Below are 18,555 nucleotides of genomic sequence, written 5' to 3' on the forward strand. Positions count from 1 at the left end.
TGCCAGAATAACAGCAACCGACCATGTGTGTCAACTACTGGCTCCATGGAGACCATGGACATTCCACCCCCACCCCACCCCTGCTCAATTCACCAGATTTTAAGAGTGAGCATTAAGGTGAAAGTTCTTTTCCAGCTGGGATTCCCTTGGTGAGAAGAGCATGCAGAGCCCAAACATTTACTTTTTGCAGTAGTAATCTGAGCATTTCAAAAAAGAATGCCACAAAGGTAATGACAAATAAAGGGTAAAATTTGCAGCTAGGCAGATAGAACTTTCAGCTACATACTTGTTTTTAGATCATAAAAATAAAAATATTTACATATATAAACGTGGCATGCTGTGCTCATTAAAAAACATGGCAAACACTTTTTTGCCAAATGTTCGTCTAATGTTGTGTACTGATGATAAACAACCTACACTTGAATTTCTTCTTCTGTTAAAAGTTCACATGTTGGCCCACCTGGGCACATCCCCCTTAGGCTAGGGTGTGAAGTTAGTGGGGAGGCCACAGGGGTCTGCACTGTAAGCAGGGACAGAGAAGGAGAAAAACTAGGAGTCATGGCTGATGGAGGATATCTTAGGTTATGGAGGAGGGGTGAGTGAGGGCAGTTTTTAAATGCCTGACCAGGCTGTAGAGTGGGCATTCGTGGGGGGACTGTCTTTAAACCAGGTTGAGCTACAGAAGTAATCAAGGGAGGGGGGAAAATGAAAGATTTCTTCTCCTTTGGAAGGCTGTATGTTTTTATGCTTTCATCTTTCAGTTCTGCAATATCACTGAACACAGATGCGAGAGGTTTAAATCTGGGTTCCCAATTCAGCAAGTAATCCCAGTTATAACTGCCTCTAAGATCCTCATCAGAGTCTACTAGGGTAGCAAGAGATCCATAATGGGAGATCTGGCCATCAGGTATGAAGTTACATTCTCGTGCAATGCCTGTCATGACGTCCATTTCCTTTATTCCCATGTTCTGAAGTAATGATGTATTATTGCTAGTATACCTGGTGTCCCAATCTCTTTCCTCTCCTCTGCCTCCATCTCTGAAGATTGGGATAGTCTCTGCACTTTGACTCACACCAACCACATCTGTCTCTCCAGACTGACATGAAAGCTGATCAGAGTCCCTGGGAATTCCCGAGTCTGGTATCCGTGAGCCTCGGTCGCTTAAAGCTGATTCAGAACCCTTCCGGCAAGGATGCTCATTAATCCTCTGTATTTCCTCATCTTCTGCTGTTTCTCCTTCTGCAGAGCCATGGCCACTGGAGTCTGAATGCCTGCAAGGATTAGCCATATCCTTCCTTTCTCTAAAGCCAACCAAACTTAGCCATTCAGCTATGGAGCTTATGGGAAGGGTGCTTGTTGCAGGGACTGGAGTATTCTGGGCAGCTTCAGGGGCACTGCTTTCATTACCTGCACTCAAATCTGTTGCTGAGCCGCATGGGATCTCTTTTTTCTCACTGGAGTTCACTGCATCTTTTTGTCTGTATCTCACAATGAGCATTGCAAGGCTGATGGCAAGAAAGAGGAACAGGACTGTAAAGGCAACAATACCAATGGTCAAGGTGTGCGGTGCCAACATGGAAGAGTTCTCCGGGGTACTAGAAATGTTCACCAGAACTGTGCATATGCTAAATTTAGAGTCCAGTTTGGGGCTATGAGCTTTTATAAGCAGTTCAAGGGTGCCTTCTTTTCTCTTCATGCTGCTCCTTTTCCTGTGAAAAGATTTAGTCAAATAGATAGCCCCGCTGCTTTGGTTCACAGAAAAGAAAGGGGATGGTTTTAGCAGACTGTAACGAATGACACCATCCAATCCTCTGTCATAATCTGATGCTGACACTCTGCCGACCAGCTGCCCTGCTTCATTCATTTCAGGAAAACCAAAAAGATACAGGTCTTTGTTAAAAACTGGGTCAAATTCATCTGTTCCTTCAACTGTCACCTGAACTGTAACAGTGGCTGTGGCATCGCTCTTGTCTCTTGCCTGAGCTACAAAGCAATATTTATTCTGATGTTCAAAGTCAAGGACTTGTTTAGTACGGATAGCCCCAGTCAGAGGATCTATGAGGAACATGTCATCATCAACAGAAGTTCCACGGCCAGACAAACACGGTGACTGGATGAAGTAAGAAAGATGACCATAGGGGCCAGTATCAAAATCTAATGCAGAGATTGTGCACACAGAAGAAAAAGGGGGAAGATTTTCATGTACTCTGCAATCCACGTTGGGGAATACAAATATTGGTGCATAATCATTATCATCAAGAACACTGACAAAAACAGTAGCAAAAGCCATATTTTTTATATCCGTTCCTCCATCACAGGCTTGAATAGTCAAACTGAATGTTATTGTTTCTTCATAATCCAGAGGTCGGACCAGATCAAGGGAGCCAGTTTTCCCATCTAATCGAAAATGTTCCTTGTCATTTCCAGAGACAATACTGTAAGTGACCTCTGCATTAGAACCAGCATCATAATCACTTGCTGAAACCACAGTAATATGACTTCCTACTGGGGTACTTTCTCTAACATGAACACGGTATTCCAAGCTGGTAAATACAGGTGGATTGTCATTAACATCTAAAACAGTGATGGCTACAGTAGCTGTGGAGTTTAGAAGAGGAGTTCCGTGGTCAGATGCAAGAATTAATAACTGGTAAAACGACACTTTCTCTCTGTTTAGAAGGCTTCTTAGCACAAGATTTCCAACCACTTTATTTGGAGATTGTGGTTCAATGACACACATTTCCACAAGAAATTTGTTACTACCATTACCCCCAATAATGGCATATTCAATGTAACTATTTTCATGTGTCATGTCATTGTCAATAGCAGAAAATGTGAGCAGTTTCACTCCAATGGACATATTTTCTCTTACACTGAGATTATATGCTGCCATTGTAAACTGAGGCGCATAATTATTCACATCCTGTATATGTACAATCACTGAAGTAATGGCAGTCAAAGGAGGATTTCCATGGTCAATGGCTTCTACTAGGAGCTGAATAATTGGATTTTTGTCCTGGTACATCACTGGCTTAGTCAAAAATAGTGATCCTACAATAAAGCAAAAATACGTCATGATGTAACAAACTTCCAGTAACTCTTAGCCTTTACCTCTTAGCCTGAAGATATAAACTAGAGCTGGCAGGAATATTTCCTGGGAGAGAGGAAAACAGAAGAAGAAGTGCTCTACATTTTAGAAGCCTTCTCCCCTCCATTCACTTGTTCATTTGTTTTTGTATAATTGTACTTTAGTTTTTGTAATAAGCCACATAGGGTCCCCAGCTGCGGTCACACATACTAAATACTCCATTTTCAATTCACTTTCCAACTGGATTTTGCCAGTTCACACAGTAAAAATCCAGTTGGAAAGTGCACTGAAAGTGGATTGAAAGTGGATTATATCGTGTGTGTGACTGCAGCCCCCATTTGGGGAGAAAGGTAGGATTTAAATGAATGGATAAATGATGAACAGTGATTCTGTTTGTTTTGTTCCTGTGCTCCCTAAAGAGGAAGGAACGCTTGTCAATTCGAAAACATTTCAAACCTGAAAATGTAGGATACTATGTGTAAAATTTTTTAAATATGGCAGAGATTATGATGTTATATATTTTAGTAGAATTAGAGTTTCCAAGGTACTAAGAATGGTTTAAGTGATCTTTGCTGATCTCTTTCCCACAGCAACCAAAAAAAGTTCCTGCAGAAGAGGTAACCTTCTGGAAGAATTGTACAGCTGGCTGCAGAGGAAAACGAGAACTGGCAACCCCCCCCCCCCCCCGCCGAACTCTTGCTCAAATGAAACAAGAGTTCATGATTGGACATGGGATTCTGATGGTTCCATTGTGCCATGTCCCATGTCATTCCTGAAGGCACTTTGACCTTCAGGATCAGCAACGATCCCTTCCACAAAATTCATTCACAGTTTAATTCCAAGAATTTGTGCTGAACAGCATTCCAAAAGAAAAGTCTAAATTTAAACATTTGCCATTTTTCATGGAATAGGAACAACATGGAATTTTGTCACTGTTTGCTTTGCAGATAGTCTGAAGGTAAAGAGAAATTTCATGTTTCCAATACCGTTGTCTTTTAGCTTTAATATGGCTGGTTTTCATACCTGTGTTTCATATGTATATTCTAGCTGAAATCTACAGTCTGACTTTCTCCAGTGACTGCTGTAATGAAATGTGGCTATGTGGATGAACACAATCCTGTACAAACAAGTGACTGTACAAGACTGCAATCCATAATGCATGTTCCATACTAAATGCACACTGGACTCACCATTTTTTGGATCCATAGAAAATGCATCAGAGGATGTGAGGTATGTTCTAGCTGAAACCTACAGTCTGACTTTTTTAGTGACTAATGTAATGAAATGTGGCTATGTGGATCAACACAATCCTGTACAAACAAGTGACTGTACAAGACTGCAATCCATAATGCATGTTCCATACTAAATGCACACTGGACTCACCATTTTTTGGATCCATAGAAAATGCATCAGAGGATGTGAGAATTCTGTAGGATATCTTTCCATTATACTCTGAATCTCTGTCTGTGGCACACACGGTTAAGACAGAAGCATTTATAGTTGTGAGTTCTGGGATCATCACCTGAAATGAAAACAGATTAAAGTGGTTCAAGCACACATGACAGATGTATTCCATATAAAAGCTTCCATGGCAATATTTTTGTTCTTACCTGATATGCATCCTGAGTAAAAACTGGTGGATTATCATTTATATCAGATATAAGGATTAAAAGTTTTTCTGTGGTTTGATGCACAGAATCAGAAACTCTGATTAACAGTTCAAGCTGAGCAATTTCTTCAAAGTCTAACGCCTGCACCAATGTGATTTTTCCCTTGTACTTGTCAATTGCAAATTTCCTTCCAGGATTACCACCCTCAGCAAAACTGTAGTGAAGAGGTGGGCCCAGGTCCGCATCATCTGCCAAAACTTGCATCACAAGGAAGCCAAGTGGAGTATCTGCAATAGACAGGCTCAAATATGAGACCCTAGAGATGGCTCTTTTTGCATGTTTTATAGAATGCTAGCCTCCTATACATGTTCTATTTTTATGAAGACTAAGTGTACAACAAGAGGACTTACCCATCACCATTAAGATATTCTAAATCTGTGATGAATATGGTTACCTGCATGGCTTATATTTTTGCAACCCCTCTCATTGCAAACCACATAACTGATTGGATCAAAAGGGCTCCCCTGATGGAACAGGCAGAGAGGGGTGTCCCAGCTTGCTTTCACCTTCTCAGTGAAGGTTTTCATCACTACAAATCCCCCAACTTTCAACACCACCTTTTTAAGGTCCACAGGCTGGGGGAAGGGGCAATACGGGAAAACCCACTTAAACCAGCCTTTTATGTGGGCTCTCCTAGAATTCAACCCAATGTAGATTTCTTCCATTTGATCACTTCCAGGATTGCTGAGTGTACCACAATGCAGCAACTATCATGCCACTAAAGACAGCCCCCAAAGAGGCTTCATTTCTAGAAATGGAAGGATCTCTAGCATCCCAACTCAGTTCCACTGTCTTCAGTGGATGCTTTATAGGTACTTTATTTTCATAACATCAGTGCTACTTCTGTCAATAAAAGCAGAATAGTAAACTTTAATCAGGGAGTGCTGGCTTATGAATTGCATTTTTTCCCCCCAAAGGGAAACAGAAACTGAATCTCAGGAGTTTGACATCTGAGTCTTGCAGCAGTATTTTTAACCAATATTACGACTTCAAAAGCTTCAACAACTAGCATAAATATGCCACAAGAATATTAAGCATTTTGTTGAGCAGTATCTATGATGTTTTCTCATGTTCGTCTCTCTTTTCCAGAAGCTCTTTCAGCCCCCCCCCCCCCCCCCCCCAACACACCTCCCTACAGCCTCTCCTGGAGTTGCAAGATATAGAGAAGAACAGCCATGTGAGACAGTGGGCTGGAATGAGGAAGGACAAGAGGATGAGAAGAGGCAGCCACCTATTTCCTCAGTGGAACTGCCCTTGTGGAAGGAGGAATTATTTCAGCTCCTTGACCTCCTCACCCTACCCCCCATCCCAGACCTCTTTGGCTATTCCTCCATCTGGTTCTGTTACCCAGTGTACAATCTTTCCAGGGGTCTGGAAAGGCTGAAAAAACAAACACCAGAAAATGAAGCATTCTCTGCATGGAATGGAAGGATACTGCCCAATTAATTACTACTCTGAACAGTCGTTGCCTTTTCAAAAATGTATACTACAGCCTAGCAGTCACCCCACTTACTTTCAGGGAGTTCCACTGTGCCTAGTGGCTGGATAGTTGGAACGTTATCATTGACATCCACTACTTGTATTTCTATTGTGCTCGTAGCTGATAGCCTGGGAGTTCCCCCATCAACAGCTTGTAAAACCAACCTATTAAAAATTAGGTACAATGAGGTCATCATGTCAACATCTGCCAGGAATAAAATATCTATACATTTTTATGGGGTAGATCCTAGCTATGTTTTTGCTGACAGAACACATTTCCTCCTATGGGAAAAGGAGAAGGGAATTCATCCCCTCTCACTGCAAACTTCCCTCTCCTCAAGAGCATGATTTCTTGGGTGTGTGTGTGTGTGTTAAAGGAGGCGAAGGAAAGCCATAAAGGGGAGAGGCAGGAACACTTGTTTCATGAGCACTGTTCTGCTAAAATGGATCTTGCCCAGTTCTTTCACCAATATGCTCTAAATGACTAAGATTTTGTATACAAAACAGCTGCAAGTATTGCAATCTTATCACCTTTAAGAAATACTCATTGAGCTCAATCCAGAATTATCCACGCACCAAAATGAGTGTTTGATTAGTAATACCCATGGTAGTCCGATGTGGACATGCATCCAATCCCTGCATTAAGATGTGGACAGCAAGTCTGGATAATCACTGGATTGGAATGCCTGCCTGCCTGCACACAGTAAACAGTTACCTCTCTTTAAAGAAAAGTGCCTTGGATCTATTGAGAATGCTTATGCAAAGTTACACGTAAAATGATAAATTAATCCAATTAAATATTTCAAAAACTTGCTACAGAATGTCAAGATAAATACCAATAACATTACTTCATCATCATGGATACAGTTCTGGGAAAAGATGGAGCTTATGAGCCATAAACTGATAAAAAGAGCGGCAGGGAGTGCAGGACCAGAGAGTGACACTGATACTTCATGGATGTCATATGTTTTACATATTGTAAATAGGTTTAAATGAGTAAGCAGTATTTTTTCCTTCGTCTTTAGAAGCCTGTCTTTTATTATGAATTTCATTATGATCTACTTCAAAACTTGGGATGCCAAAATATACACTTATTAAACCCATATGCAGAATTCATCTTCTTCATATTTGACACAGTAACTTCCTTTCAAAAGTGACAAATGGCATTATTATTATTTGCACAACAGAGCTGGGCACAATAAACTGAAATTTAATCTACAGAATCCGCTGCCATTCATCTACCACACCAGTTCTGCTCTGCGAGTTTTTGCGGCTTAAAAATTGTCAGAACATATTACTTGAATTACAGACTTGCATTCAAGTTTGTAAACACACATAATTTCATATTTTGTCTAGAATGTATATCAGGAAGGTACATATGGAAATATTTACTAAAATAATCGGTTCCTTAGGTTTCAGTGAGAAAGAAAATGCCATAAAAACATCTCAACCAAGACATTTAAATTAAACTTCTGTCAGCACTTCCCCTCTGAAGCCCCTATTTTAAGGGCCTTAACATTTCAGACCCAGTATACTGCTGAGGTGAAATAACAGTTAATTTAAGTTCTGAAAAAGTGAATCCTCTATTGTGAATGGTTGTTATATTAAATGTAATAGCCTACTGATTGAGTAGACAAAGGGCCATTTTATAATAACAGTTCAACGTTGCTGTCGCTGCCAGGCCTAAGGTGGGTGGTGGGGCCTGGAACCACGATAAGGGGGAGAAGGGATTCTCCACCCACAACTGTCACAGGCCCCCCCACTTGTCTATTTCTATACATGCATTCTGCAGCAAGGATAGTTAAATGAAACAATTCTGAAGTCCTGGTCATTCAAAGTAGTTAAAAGTATGGCCAGGACCCAACAATCCTCATGTCCATTGCAGCCCTGGATGCACCTGAGATCTAATAATGAATGAAAACGCATTCCGCAAGGTTCCCCAAATTTCATAAACACCTTTTGGGGTACCAGAAATTCAGGCGAGAGGACAAATGTAGGGTATGTGGTAGGCAGTGTTCCCTCTAAGCTGAGTTAGCGTGAGCTAGCTCACAGTTTTTTAGCCTACAGCTCACACCTTTTTGTCTTCGCTCAGGAAGGGAGGGCTCCAGAGCAAACTAATTGATGCAGCAGCCCAATCGCTCGCTCACAACTTTAATGCCAGTAGCTCACAAGGTAGAATTTTTGCTCACAAGACTCTACAGCTTAGAGGGAACTTTGGTAGTAGGTATGGAAAGAAAACCTGAAGCCCCTGTGTATGCAGACTGTTCTCCTGATTTCAGCAGATATCTTCCTTCTATAGGTAAACCATACTTTTGTAGCCCATAAAGTACAAGCAGGATATACTTTTGATTACTGATCCTTTCTGCTTCCCCATTCCTCCAGAAACCCTCTGAGAACTCCAAAAACCTAGTGGTTGTGAACAAAAACAGCCACACAGCCTGGGGAACTGCAGTGAGGAGGTGGAGCCAAGTGAAATCTCTATGTTGTCCTTGTGCCAATGAAGGCGTGTATGTCTATGGAAGTGGCACTGGCGCCGAGAAAGACTTAGACTGATATTACACAGTTCCTACTCCTAACCACAGCACCCACTGCCAGGTTGCATGGCTTTCTCTGCTCCAGCTTTTTAGGCTACTCAGGGCTAAAGGAAGATGGAGGTCAAGAAAGATCTTTGCTGCTTACACGTGAAAGGCTCTAACCCACAATCAGCTATTATACCTAAAGCAGTAAACTGGTTTGTGGTTCTTCCCTTAACTAAAACTCCAAGCCATGATTTAGCCATGGTTTCCAGTTCTAGTTTGAAGAGAAAGCACAAACCATAGATTGCTGGATTTGATGATCAACTGCTGCAAAACAGAAAGGGCGTGGGGATTGCAGTACAGGGTGGGAGGATAGGACATACAAATCTGAGGCTTGCCTGTATGATACCAAAGCATCGTTTGGTTTTATATTGTAGTCAGTCTACAGTGACACATAACAGAGTAAAGAAATACAGAAGGGACAATTTTTTTTAAAATCCCATTTTGTCAACTTGTTTCAACAGCAATTTATAAGGCATTCCTTGCCACTTCCCTAGGGTTACAGCATGGTCTTCCTTAGTGATAGAAGCTGGAACCCCTTCTGACTGGAATCCTTGCGGCTGGGGGCAAGTATCATGCTCCATGGAAATTCCTGGGTGTGGCTATGGACCGAAATTTTGTGGGAAAGCTCAGCTTGCAAGCAACTATAAAAAAGCACTGAATGAGTGTCGAGCGACTGAACATAGAGTAGATGCATTATCTTCAGCTTGTTTGGGAAGGACAGGGATACTTTGGAATGGGAAAAACCTTGACACACATGCACATGTGTGCACACTAACTCTCTCTCACACACAGCTCCAAGTCTTGATGTTTTGGAGGGAAAGTGTGAGGGTCAGAATTTCTTTTTAAATAAGTTACTATAGACGGAAAATTTAAAAATATTAACCTAAAAGAGTGTGCAAGGTGGAAAATCAAAACAAAATAATTATAGTAGAAAGATTCAGATAGTCTGGTCTAAATTTCCTTTAACTTCACAAAACTGGAGGTGTAAGGGCCAAATTAGACATAGTCTTTTGTAAAGAGATGGGTCCTGAATGCCACCAGAGGGAGGAAGGGCTCTTGTCTGCCTCTAGCAATCTTCTGCACCAAAACTGAACAGTATTTTCCCATTTTAGCAGCAAAAACAGAGAAATAACTGTCCCTCATGCTGTTTCAACATGAAACAAGTGCCTTTCCTTCCTACCCATGACCTTTCACAACAGAGTGGTGAATTGAACCTCAGCCCCCACATCCTAATCTGAAACTCTGAACGCTACACCACACTGGCCTTCATGGGGTGGCTACTGTTGAAGAACAGCAAGCAGCCAGTCCTGGGTGAGTCATGCAAGTGGCTCAATTGATTCCCCACTCCTCCAAAGGCAGCTGCTGGTGTGACCTTGGGTCAGTTACAAGTTATTTCAGAGATGTTCTCTCAAGAACAGTCCTCGAAAGATCTCTCTCAGTCCCACCTACCTCACAGGCTGTCTGCTGTGGGGAGGAGAAGGGAAAGGCGATTGTAAGCTGCTCTGAGACTCCTTCAGGTAGTGAAGGGCAGGGTATAAATCCAATTTCTTCTTCTCTTCTTCAGTTATTGTTGCCAAGGCTGGCCCTTTCTCCTCCACCTCCTCCTCCTCCACTTTTACTGACAGAAACCAAAACCTGAAAATTGGCAATGTTGTTGCTTAGCAATGGCAACAGAGGGCATTTTTTTCTTAAAGCAATGGGAATTGCTTCTTTTATTCGGGTTTGGTTTTTTTTTAACTCCCCTACTGTATTATTTTAAGATTACAGATATTCCTGTTATTTTAAGATTACAGATATTCCTGTAAACCAGAGGCTTGTCATCAGGTTTGTAGAAAGAGCTATCTGGTCTGTTCATGGCCCCAATCTCTGGATTTAAGTATCCACAGTTGAGGCCATGTTGAGAATTAGATATATTGAATATAAACAAACCTGTATGATGAAATGTCTTCCCGATTGAAGACTGTGTAGGCTGATATAATTCCTTGTGCTGAATCAATGAGAAATGCTTCATTTGTGTTGCCAGATATAATTGAATATTTAAGTTCCCCATTTATTCCACTGTCAGCATCTGTTGCATAGATCTGAATGGGAACAAAATTCATGCTTATCATGAAATGGTGAAATACACATTCTGGAACAGATATGGGTTAGTGTTCTTTATTTAGAAACCATGTATACACTGTGTCTTACCAGCTACTATACTCTGCCTGTATTACAGTTTGTACTTGACCAAAGGCTGTTGTGGTGGCCCATTTAGCAGCTTATCTTATGGCACATGGAGAGGCCCCAGATATGAATGTGTATGCAAGACAAATACAATAAAAAAAGAAATACAAACCCAACCTAACAACTAAATGGGGTACCACAAAGCTTGAGATAGAACAATGTTAAAAATAAAACAAAATATATCAATATTTACAGTGTACTAAAAATATAAATTAAAAACATAGGCTTTGAATTTAGCCTCTAGATAGAAACCACTGGACTAAGTAGTCCATAATGTACTATATTTCTATTTTCATTTTTTTTTCAAATAGAAGGTAAACCTCATGAAAATGTCCATAGAAAGTATGACTATCGGAGAAGCACAGTTCAAACACACATCTGAAGTTACCTGCATGATATATGTGCTGGTGAGCTGGCCTTCCCACACTGATGCTGTGAAACAGCTTTGTTCAAATTGAGGCGCATTATCATTCATGTCTTGTATAAATACTGTCATTCCACACAGCACTGAGCTCAGGCCATTGTCAGCTAAGACTGTAAAATGTAACTTCTGCCTGACTTCATAGTCAAGAAATTCTGGTTTCTCTACTGTGATTACACCTATATATTGTAATGAAACAAAACAGGTAGTTAAAGGTTAAGAAACATGGTGCTACCTTTTGTATAGTAAACCAACAAAACCGTACATCTAGAATTCATTTCCTCACACTGATCACACCCCAAATCATTGTGGATAAATGAAAACCATAATGGCAATTTGGCAAAATGCAATCTGTGCAAGAGTGGGAGAACATCTGTTCCGTATTAGACCAAAGCAGAAGCACAACATCCAAAGATCAGCTGATGCAAGAGCTTTAGATGATGGCTGATGACATTCTCTTACCTTCCTGAAACATTACTACCCCAGTAGCCTTCATTTTGTCTCCACCATTATCAACACAGTGAGTTTATTCCAGAGGTCTCCGTGATGGCGGGTGCATTTTGATGAATGAGCTCATTGACATTGGCAATTTTCTTGATCTATGAACTTACAAAGCCTTGCTGGTTAGCACCACAGCATCAAGGCTGTATAACTGGCATGTGAAGAAGGGTTCTTACAACATATGTGATTCCATACAGTTACTGCAGTCTAACCCCAATGAAATTAACTGGCTTAGACTGGAGTAATTCTGCACAATGACTGATCTATAGCTACTAACCTATGTTCTCCTACAGTCTCCTTAACTTCTAAGGTTGGTAAGTTTAGAATATGGAGTTAATAGCCTTACGACGGCCTCCTTCTTCATCATAAGATCTACAGAGATGGCAACGGAGTATGTACTACTTTGGCTTAGAGTATAAGGCAAGCTTCCTAGCTGCCAAGTACCTCTCAGACCTGGATGGAATATCTGAACCAGAGAAGAACTCTCCCCTCCTCTCTTTGACAGACCCAAATTTATGTACTCTGCTAATGGGCAATTATGCAGTGGCAGCAGGAGGCAGTAGGGTTGCCAGGTCAGATTTTTCTGTCAGTGGGAGGTGGGAGGAAGCCTTCTGAGAGTGGTGGGCAAGGTGACGTCACCACGCATGATGCTGTCGGTGCAATGATGTCACGCAGAAGTGACATCATGCTGGGGATGTCATGTGGCGATGCTCTAGTATTTTGGCCCAAACTCTATGAGGGTTCTACTGCGAAATATCTGTTAACAGCCCCACACCATCGCAGAGCATAGATGCTTGCACGCTTTAATGTTCTGCCATCGGAGGTGCTTTTAGGGAGGTACCGCCAGACACCATATGTAGACAGACTTTGTCCTTGTTATCTGAAAGATATAGAATCCACTACACACACCATACTTCATTGCCCCCTTTATAGGGATATGTGATCTCATTTCATTACTCCACTTCTACAGGGTAAGAGCTGGCATTCTGATGATTCAGTTGTTCACTTTCTTCTGCTTAATTCTAATTGCAAAATAATGGAGGCTGTTGCAAAATTTTTATATTATGCAATCAGGGGCTTGAATAGCCATGTATAAGTGACTGATGCATCTTAGTATTTTGCTGTATTTCCATGATGTCTTGTGCTTTCAGTGCCAATAAAGGTTGTGTGTGTGTGTGTGCTAACTCTATGTTAGGGATTATTAGGAAAGGGTCTGAGAATAAAATTGCCAGTATTGTAATGCCCCGGTATAGATCTATGGGACAGCCTCATTTGGAATACTGTGTTCAATCCTGGTCACCCTATTTCAAAAAGGACATTGCTGAGCTGGAAAAAATACACAGGAGGGCAACCAAGATATTTAGGGGGTTGGAGCACCTTCCCTATGAGGAAAGGCTGAAAAGTTTGGGACTTTTCAGTTTAGAAAAGAGATGACTAAGGGGAGACATGACAGAGATTTATAAAATTATGCATGAGGTGACAAACAGAAATGTTTTTCCCTCTCCCAAAATACTAGAACTAGAAGCCATCCAATGAAGCTGATGGGCAGAAGGTTCAGGACAGACAAAATGAAATACTGCTTTACACAAAGAGTGATAAAATGTGGAATTCACTGCCAGAGGATGTAGTGATGGCCACAGGAATAAACAGCTTCAAAAGGGTATCAGACAGATTCATGGAGAATAAGTCTATCAATGGCTACTAGCCATGGTGACTGAGGGGAACTGAATCCCAGAGCCAGGAGGCAACATCAAGTGAAGTCCATGGCCTCTATGCCCAGTTGTTGGCCACCCAGAGAAGCTGGTTGGCCACTGTGTGAGACAGGATGCTGGACTAGATGGACTATTGGTCTGATCCAGCAAGGCTCTTCTTATGTTCTTATATGGTAATTAGTGTGCTGGGAGACTTGAGTTCAAATTCCCACTCTGCCAGTCACAAGTTCTCAACCTAAACTACCTCCCAGTTTTTATGAGGATAAAATGGGGAAGGAAGAACCACATATTCTACCCTGTGGTTCTTTGGAGATTAAAAAATGGGATAACAATGAGTAGGATGTATTAGACAGAGTTTTCCAGTATGTGTTTATCTTGATTCTGTTCAATTAGCAACACAGTTGCTGAAAACATCTTATGTAAATGTTTCCAAATGTGTGCTTGATTCAAATTAAATAAGACAATCATGTTAATAAAACAATTAATTATTTAAAAACATACTTGAGGTTTAACTAAGCAGTAGATCTCTGTTTCCACAGCCAGAAGGAAGTTATGTTTTCTGGTATTCATTTAGCTGGTATTCATTTAGCACACAGCAACTTTACTCATAAAATCTAGCCTGTGGATAGTTTATGTGAGAACCTTTTAAAAAGACATACTTTATATTACAGTGCATTTTCCACAAATATATCTAGAACATTTAAACCCTCTTCGCTTGAATATTTGTAATTTTGTTGAGGTTTAATGCTATATGTGAAAAATCCCAAACTAAACTTCCCATGGAGAATTAAAATAAAGTTATCAATCATTCTACCAGACTATTTATCATTTATGTCAGAGGTGTCGCGCTCATTTGTTATGAGGGCCAGATCTGAGATAAATGTCACTTTGTTAGGTCTGGCCATGTGTGTCATAAAATGTAACATGAGATACCAGTGATACAAACATTATAAATATGATTTCAGATGCTAAATGGCAATAGCAGGCTTGATTGGATTAGGTGTGATATGCAGACGGGTAGTAGATGTGGAGATATCAGCATTGGTAATGACATGGGAAACCTAGGTCTCAGTTTGGTCCAGGAGGAGTCAGTCCAGGAAGATGCAAAGAATAAAAGGAAACAAGTCTAAAGAAGTGAGTAGTGACTCATGAAAGCTCATACCCTACCACAAATTTAAGGTGCTACTGGATTCTTTATACTGCTATTTCTACTACTCTTTCTACTACTTTTTGTACTTAATCTTTCCACTACTACCACAGCATTCAAAAACCAGTGGGAGAACATTTTAACGTTTCAGCACATTCAATTTGTGACCTAAAAGTAGCAGTTCTCTTACAAAAAAAATTCAAAGTGAGATTAGAGACACTGCTGAACTGCAACTGATAATGAAGTTCAAGACAATGCATCCTCCTTGGCTGAATCGATACTTAGGTTTCTTCTCTCATTACCAATGCCTGCTATTGTCATTTGGCATCTGAAATCACTTCACTCTCCAAGATATAAGGAGAGATGGACTCACATTCTAGCTGTATCTGAAGAAATGAGCAGTGACCTGTGAAAGTTCATGTCCTGCCACAAATTTTCTTAGTTTTTAAGGTACTGCTACTCTTGCTTCCTTCAAATAACAAAAATTGCAAGCTGTGCTGCTGGGTTTCTTCCCCCCATCTGTTAAAAGTGAAAAGGGGAATATATATATATCTTTCACTTTCCCTCCCTCCCTCTCTCTGAAGAAGTGTGCACGCACACAAAAGCTTATACCTGGAATAAAACTTTGTTGGTCTTAAAGGTGTACAACTTCCTCCCTTCTGGACTCTTGCTCCCTTCCACTAATAAAGATTGCAAGTTGTGCTGTTAGGTTTCTTTCCCCCCCCCCCATCTGTTAGAATTGGAAAGGGGGGGTCTCTCTCTCTCTCATGCTTTCTCTGGCTTTCATTCCCCTCCCTCCCTCCTTCTGAAGAAGTGTGCTTCCACAGGAAAGCTTAGACCTGGAATAAAACTTCGCTGGTCTTAACGTTGCCATGGGACTCTCTCTCCCTCTCTCTCACAGGCTCTTTCCACCAAAGGAGGAGGGGAGGAGTGCTCAGTCAATCGAGGGAATGGAGGCTTGGCCTTCTTTCTCGCCTCTGCTTAGCAAGAAGCAGAAGAGGAGAGAGCTGGGCAAAAGCGAGCTGTGATACAGGAAGCAGATGAGAACCAGTTGATCACAGGCCCAATAGGAACCCTGCAGGGGCCGAATCTGGCCCGTGGACCATATGTTTGACACCCCTGATTTATGTCTTAATAGGTTTTCTTTCACAAAAAGTACATTGAATCAAATCAGCATCTCAACTGACTTATAGAGGATTTAGATAAGAAATTAACTGGGAATTTGGAGAAAGAAACACCTATACAGAACCAGATTTCTACATATCTGATGGTTGGAAAAGATGGCATAGCACACCAATACCTTAGAGATTCATAGTAGCAGTCAGTAAAACTTCAAATGTAAAAAGTCTTCCATATTTGAGAACATATAAAAGGAGCTTGTAGAAATGTATTCTTTAATGTTCACTCCCAACATTTGGAGCTCTTTTTCTTCTGAGTTCCAAGAAGACCCAAGTCTAAGGCACTTTTCAGGTTATGATGGTAGTGTGATCCTATACTGTACAACTTCTTAAGGTGCTACTAGGGTGATATGAGAAGCCTTGAGCCATGTGGTAAGAACCCTCTTCAGCCCTTCCACATGGCTGTCTCATCTCTTCCAGTAGTGGGGCATTCGTGGTGAGGAGAGGAGAGCTGTAACAGGCGCTTCTACTGTTGCCCTAAAATGGTTCAAGAAATCATTCTACAGAATGAGTTGTTCAACTAATGTGGCAAAGTACCACTTCAGTCTGCAAATGTGGGGAAAGAGTTTACAATTTATCCAATAATCTTCCACATAAAGCCCATTTTTCATTCTGAAAATTAAATAATCAGAGAGAACACTGAGAGAGAGAGAGAGAGAGAGAGAGAGAGAGAGAGAGAGAGAGAGAGGGCGGCAAAAACGGAGAGAGAGAGAGAGAGAGAGAGAGAGAGAGAGGGCGGCAAAAATGGAGAGAATGAGCTGCTCCCCTTGTTCCTTGTAGACTCCCAGTTGTACCTTTCTATTTGGTAGCTACAATGAACCATGATGAACTGCAGTATCTTTCAATGACAGGCTTGTTATACATTTTACACAAAAGCAGTTCTAATATTTTATCATATCATAAATTTTCTGGGATAACAGCTGGTTAGCAATCAGTTATAAAGCTCTGGGACTGTTATTGTAAAACAGCTGCAGAAAAAAGTCTGCATTTCAGAGAAAACAAATGAAAAATGACTGAGTTACAAGAGTTATCAATTAGAGTCAGAAGAGGTTGGGGAGTGTACATCCAACCATCTTTTGCTGATGTGGAAAATAATTTATCTTTCTGGTGCTGCCAAGCTGTGCTTTTTGTTTACTTTCTGAAAATCTGTTGTGAACTTCTCACATTATTATGTTTTTCAGGTTCCATGTTATTCAATGGAGAGAGAATGGAATATATTACTGTAGGATTTAATAAGCCTTCTGGGAGCCGAGGCTCTCGAAAATTCATTCATGGTGCATACTGTGTCTTAGTCTCTCTTAGTCTTTCAGATACAACTCTCTTCCTCTGGAGGACTAGGAAAACACTGAAAGCAGCACAGTGGCAAGATGGATTTAGCAGCCCACTGAACCCCACTTTCATTAAATCTGGGGGAAATGAACTACAAATTTTATAGAAGTAGACTTAGACAAGGATTGTGCAACACTGTGGGAGGAAACATTTTGGGAAGAGAAGTCTGCAAATAGGTAAAGTCTATCCATAGGGGTGTACAAAGTTTAGCTGCTCTGACAACACTGATGCAGATACTGGGAGGGACAGTACTGCATACAGCATTGACAGCTGTGTGACATGTGTTAACTTAAAATTTGCAAGATCTGGATACTGAAACAATCTGCAGAGAGGGTAGGAGCAAGCACACTACACTACATCTGAGCATGCTGCCCCAGCCCTGCCCTAAGTGTGTTTGTCCAGCAGTGAGCTCATCTGTGTGTGTACACAGAAACTCTACACACAGAGATCCTGTACACAAACATTCTTTATCACAGGGCTAAATTTGAGTCCAGTAGTACATCAGAGACCAACAAGATTTTCCAGCTATAAGCTTTTGAGAATAAAACCTCCCTTCATCATATACCAGTCACAAAGATGGAGCTTATTTGCATACAGCTTCCATGTGCACAGGGACAAGGCTAACATGTAGCAAATGCTCTAGGAGGGGGACAGAGCCAGCACCTCTGGATGCACATCAGTGGGTGGGGGAAGCACAATGGCTCCGGAACTCCCTTTAACGAAAACCCATTTTTCTTGCCCATAACAAACTAACTGATTATGCATGTTGGCATGCATACATGCACATATGCACACACACACGAAAACCCACTTTTCTTGCCCATAACAAACTAACTGATTAATGCCAGTGTATGTGAGTTCGTTATGGTGTAATAATCATTTTGAGCAAACAAGGAGAATTTTCTGTGGGTGGAGTGGAGAGTGCTCTTTCTGCATATACAAGTAGACTTTTATTAGAATTTCCTCAGTCGGTTTTTATTTCTTTTTTGCCTAGAAATGGAAGGGAGGACACTTGAAGACTAAAATGCGGCTTTTAATAGATTATATATGCAGCAAAATACAAGCAAGTTTGTGTTAATTTTCTTTTCTTTTTTAAGCCAGATAACTCTTGTGTGAAGCTATGTAAAATTAAGCATCAGTCTCTTTTCTCTCCTTAGTTTTACTACACTGTTTGCTTGGTCATCACTATCATTATGGGAGCATGACTCAGGCCTTGAATCTTCA

At 41.0% G+C, this 18,555-nt stretch overlaps 1 protein-coding gene across 1 annotated transcript in view; it reads right to left on the reverse strand.

Moving 5' to 3' along the window:
- Positions 1 to 404: 404 nt before the first annotated feature.
- The window catches only part of LOC107108575 (protocadherin-23-like), a 66,314-nt gene continuing 48,163 nt past the window's right edge, over positions 405 to 18,555 (reverse strand). Inside the window, exons 12-17 of the mRNA XM_015409031.1 lie at positions 11,432 to 11,643; positions 10,747 to 10,898; positions 6,273 to 6,403; positions 4,700 to 4,986; positions 4,473 to 4,611; positions 405 to 3,052 (exon numbers count right to left, since the gene is read on the reverse strand). Coding sequence (XP_015264517.1) covers positions 414 to 3,052; positions 4,473 to 4,611; positions 4,700 to 4,986; positions 6,273 to 6,403; positions 10,747 to 10,898; positions 11,432 to 11,643 — 3,560 coding nt within the window. The 3' untranslated portion in view covers positions 405 to 413. The remainder of the gene's footprint in view (positions 3,053 to 4,472; positions 4,612 to 4,699; positions 4,987 to 6,272; positions 6,404 to 10,746; positions 10,899 to 11,431; positions 11,644 to 18,555) is intronic.

The sequence above is a fragment of the Gekko japonicus genome, unplaced genomic scaffold (assembly GCF_001447785.1).
Source record: "Gekko japonicus isolate JY-2015 unplaced genomic scaffold, Gekko_japonicus_V1.1 scaffold24, whole genome shotgun sequence".
Lineage (NCBI taxonomy): Eukaryota > Metazoa > Chordata > Lepidosauria > Squamata > Gekkonidae > Gekko > Gekko japonicus.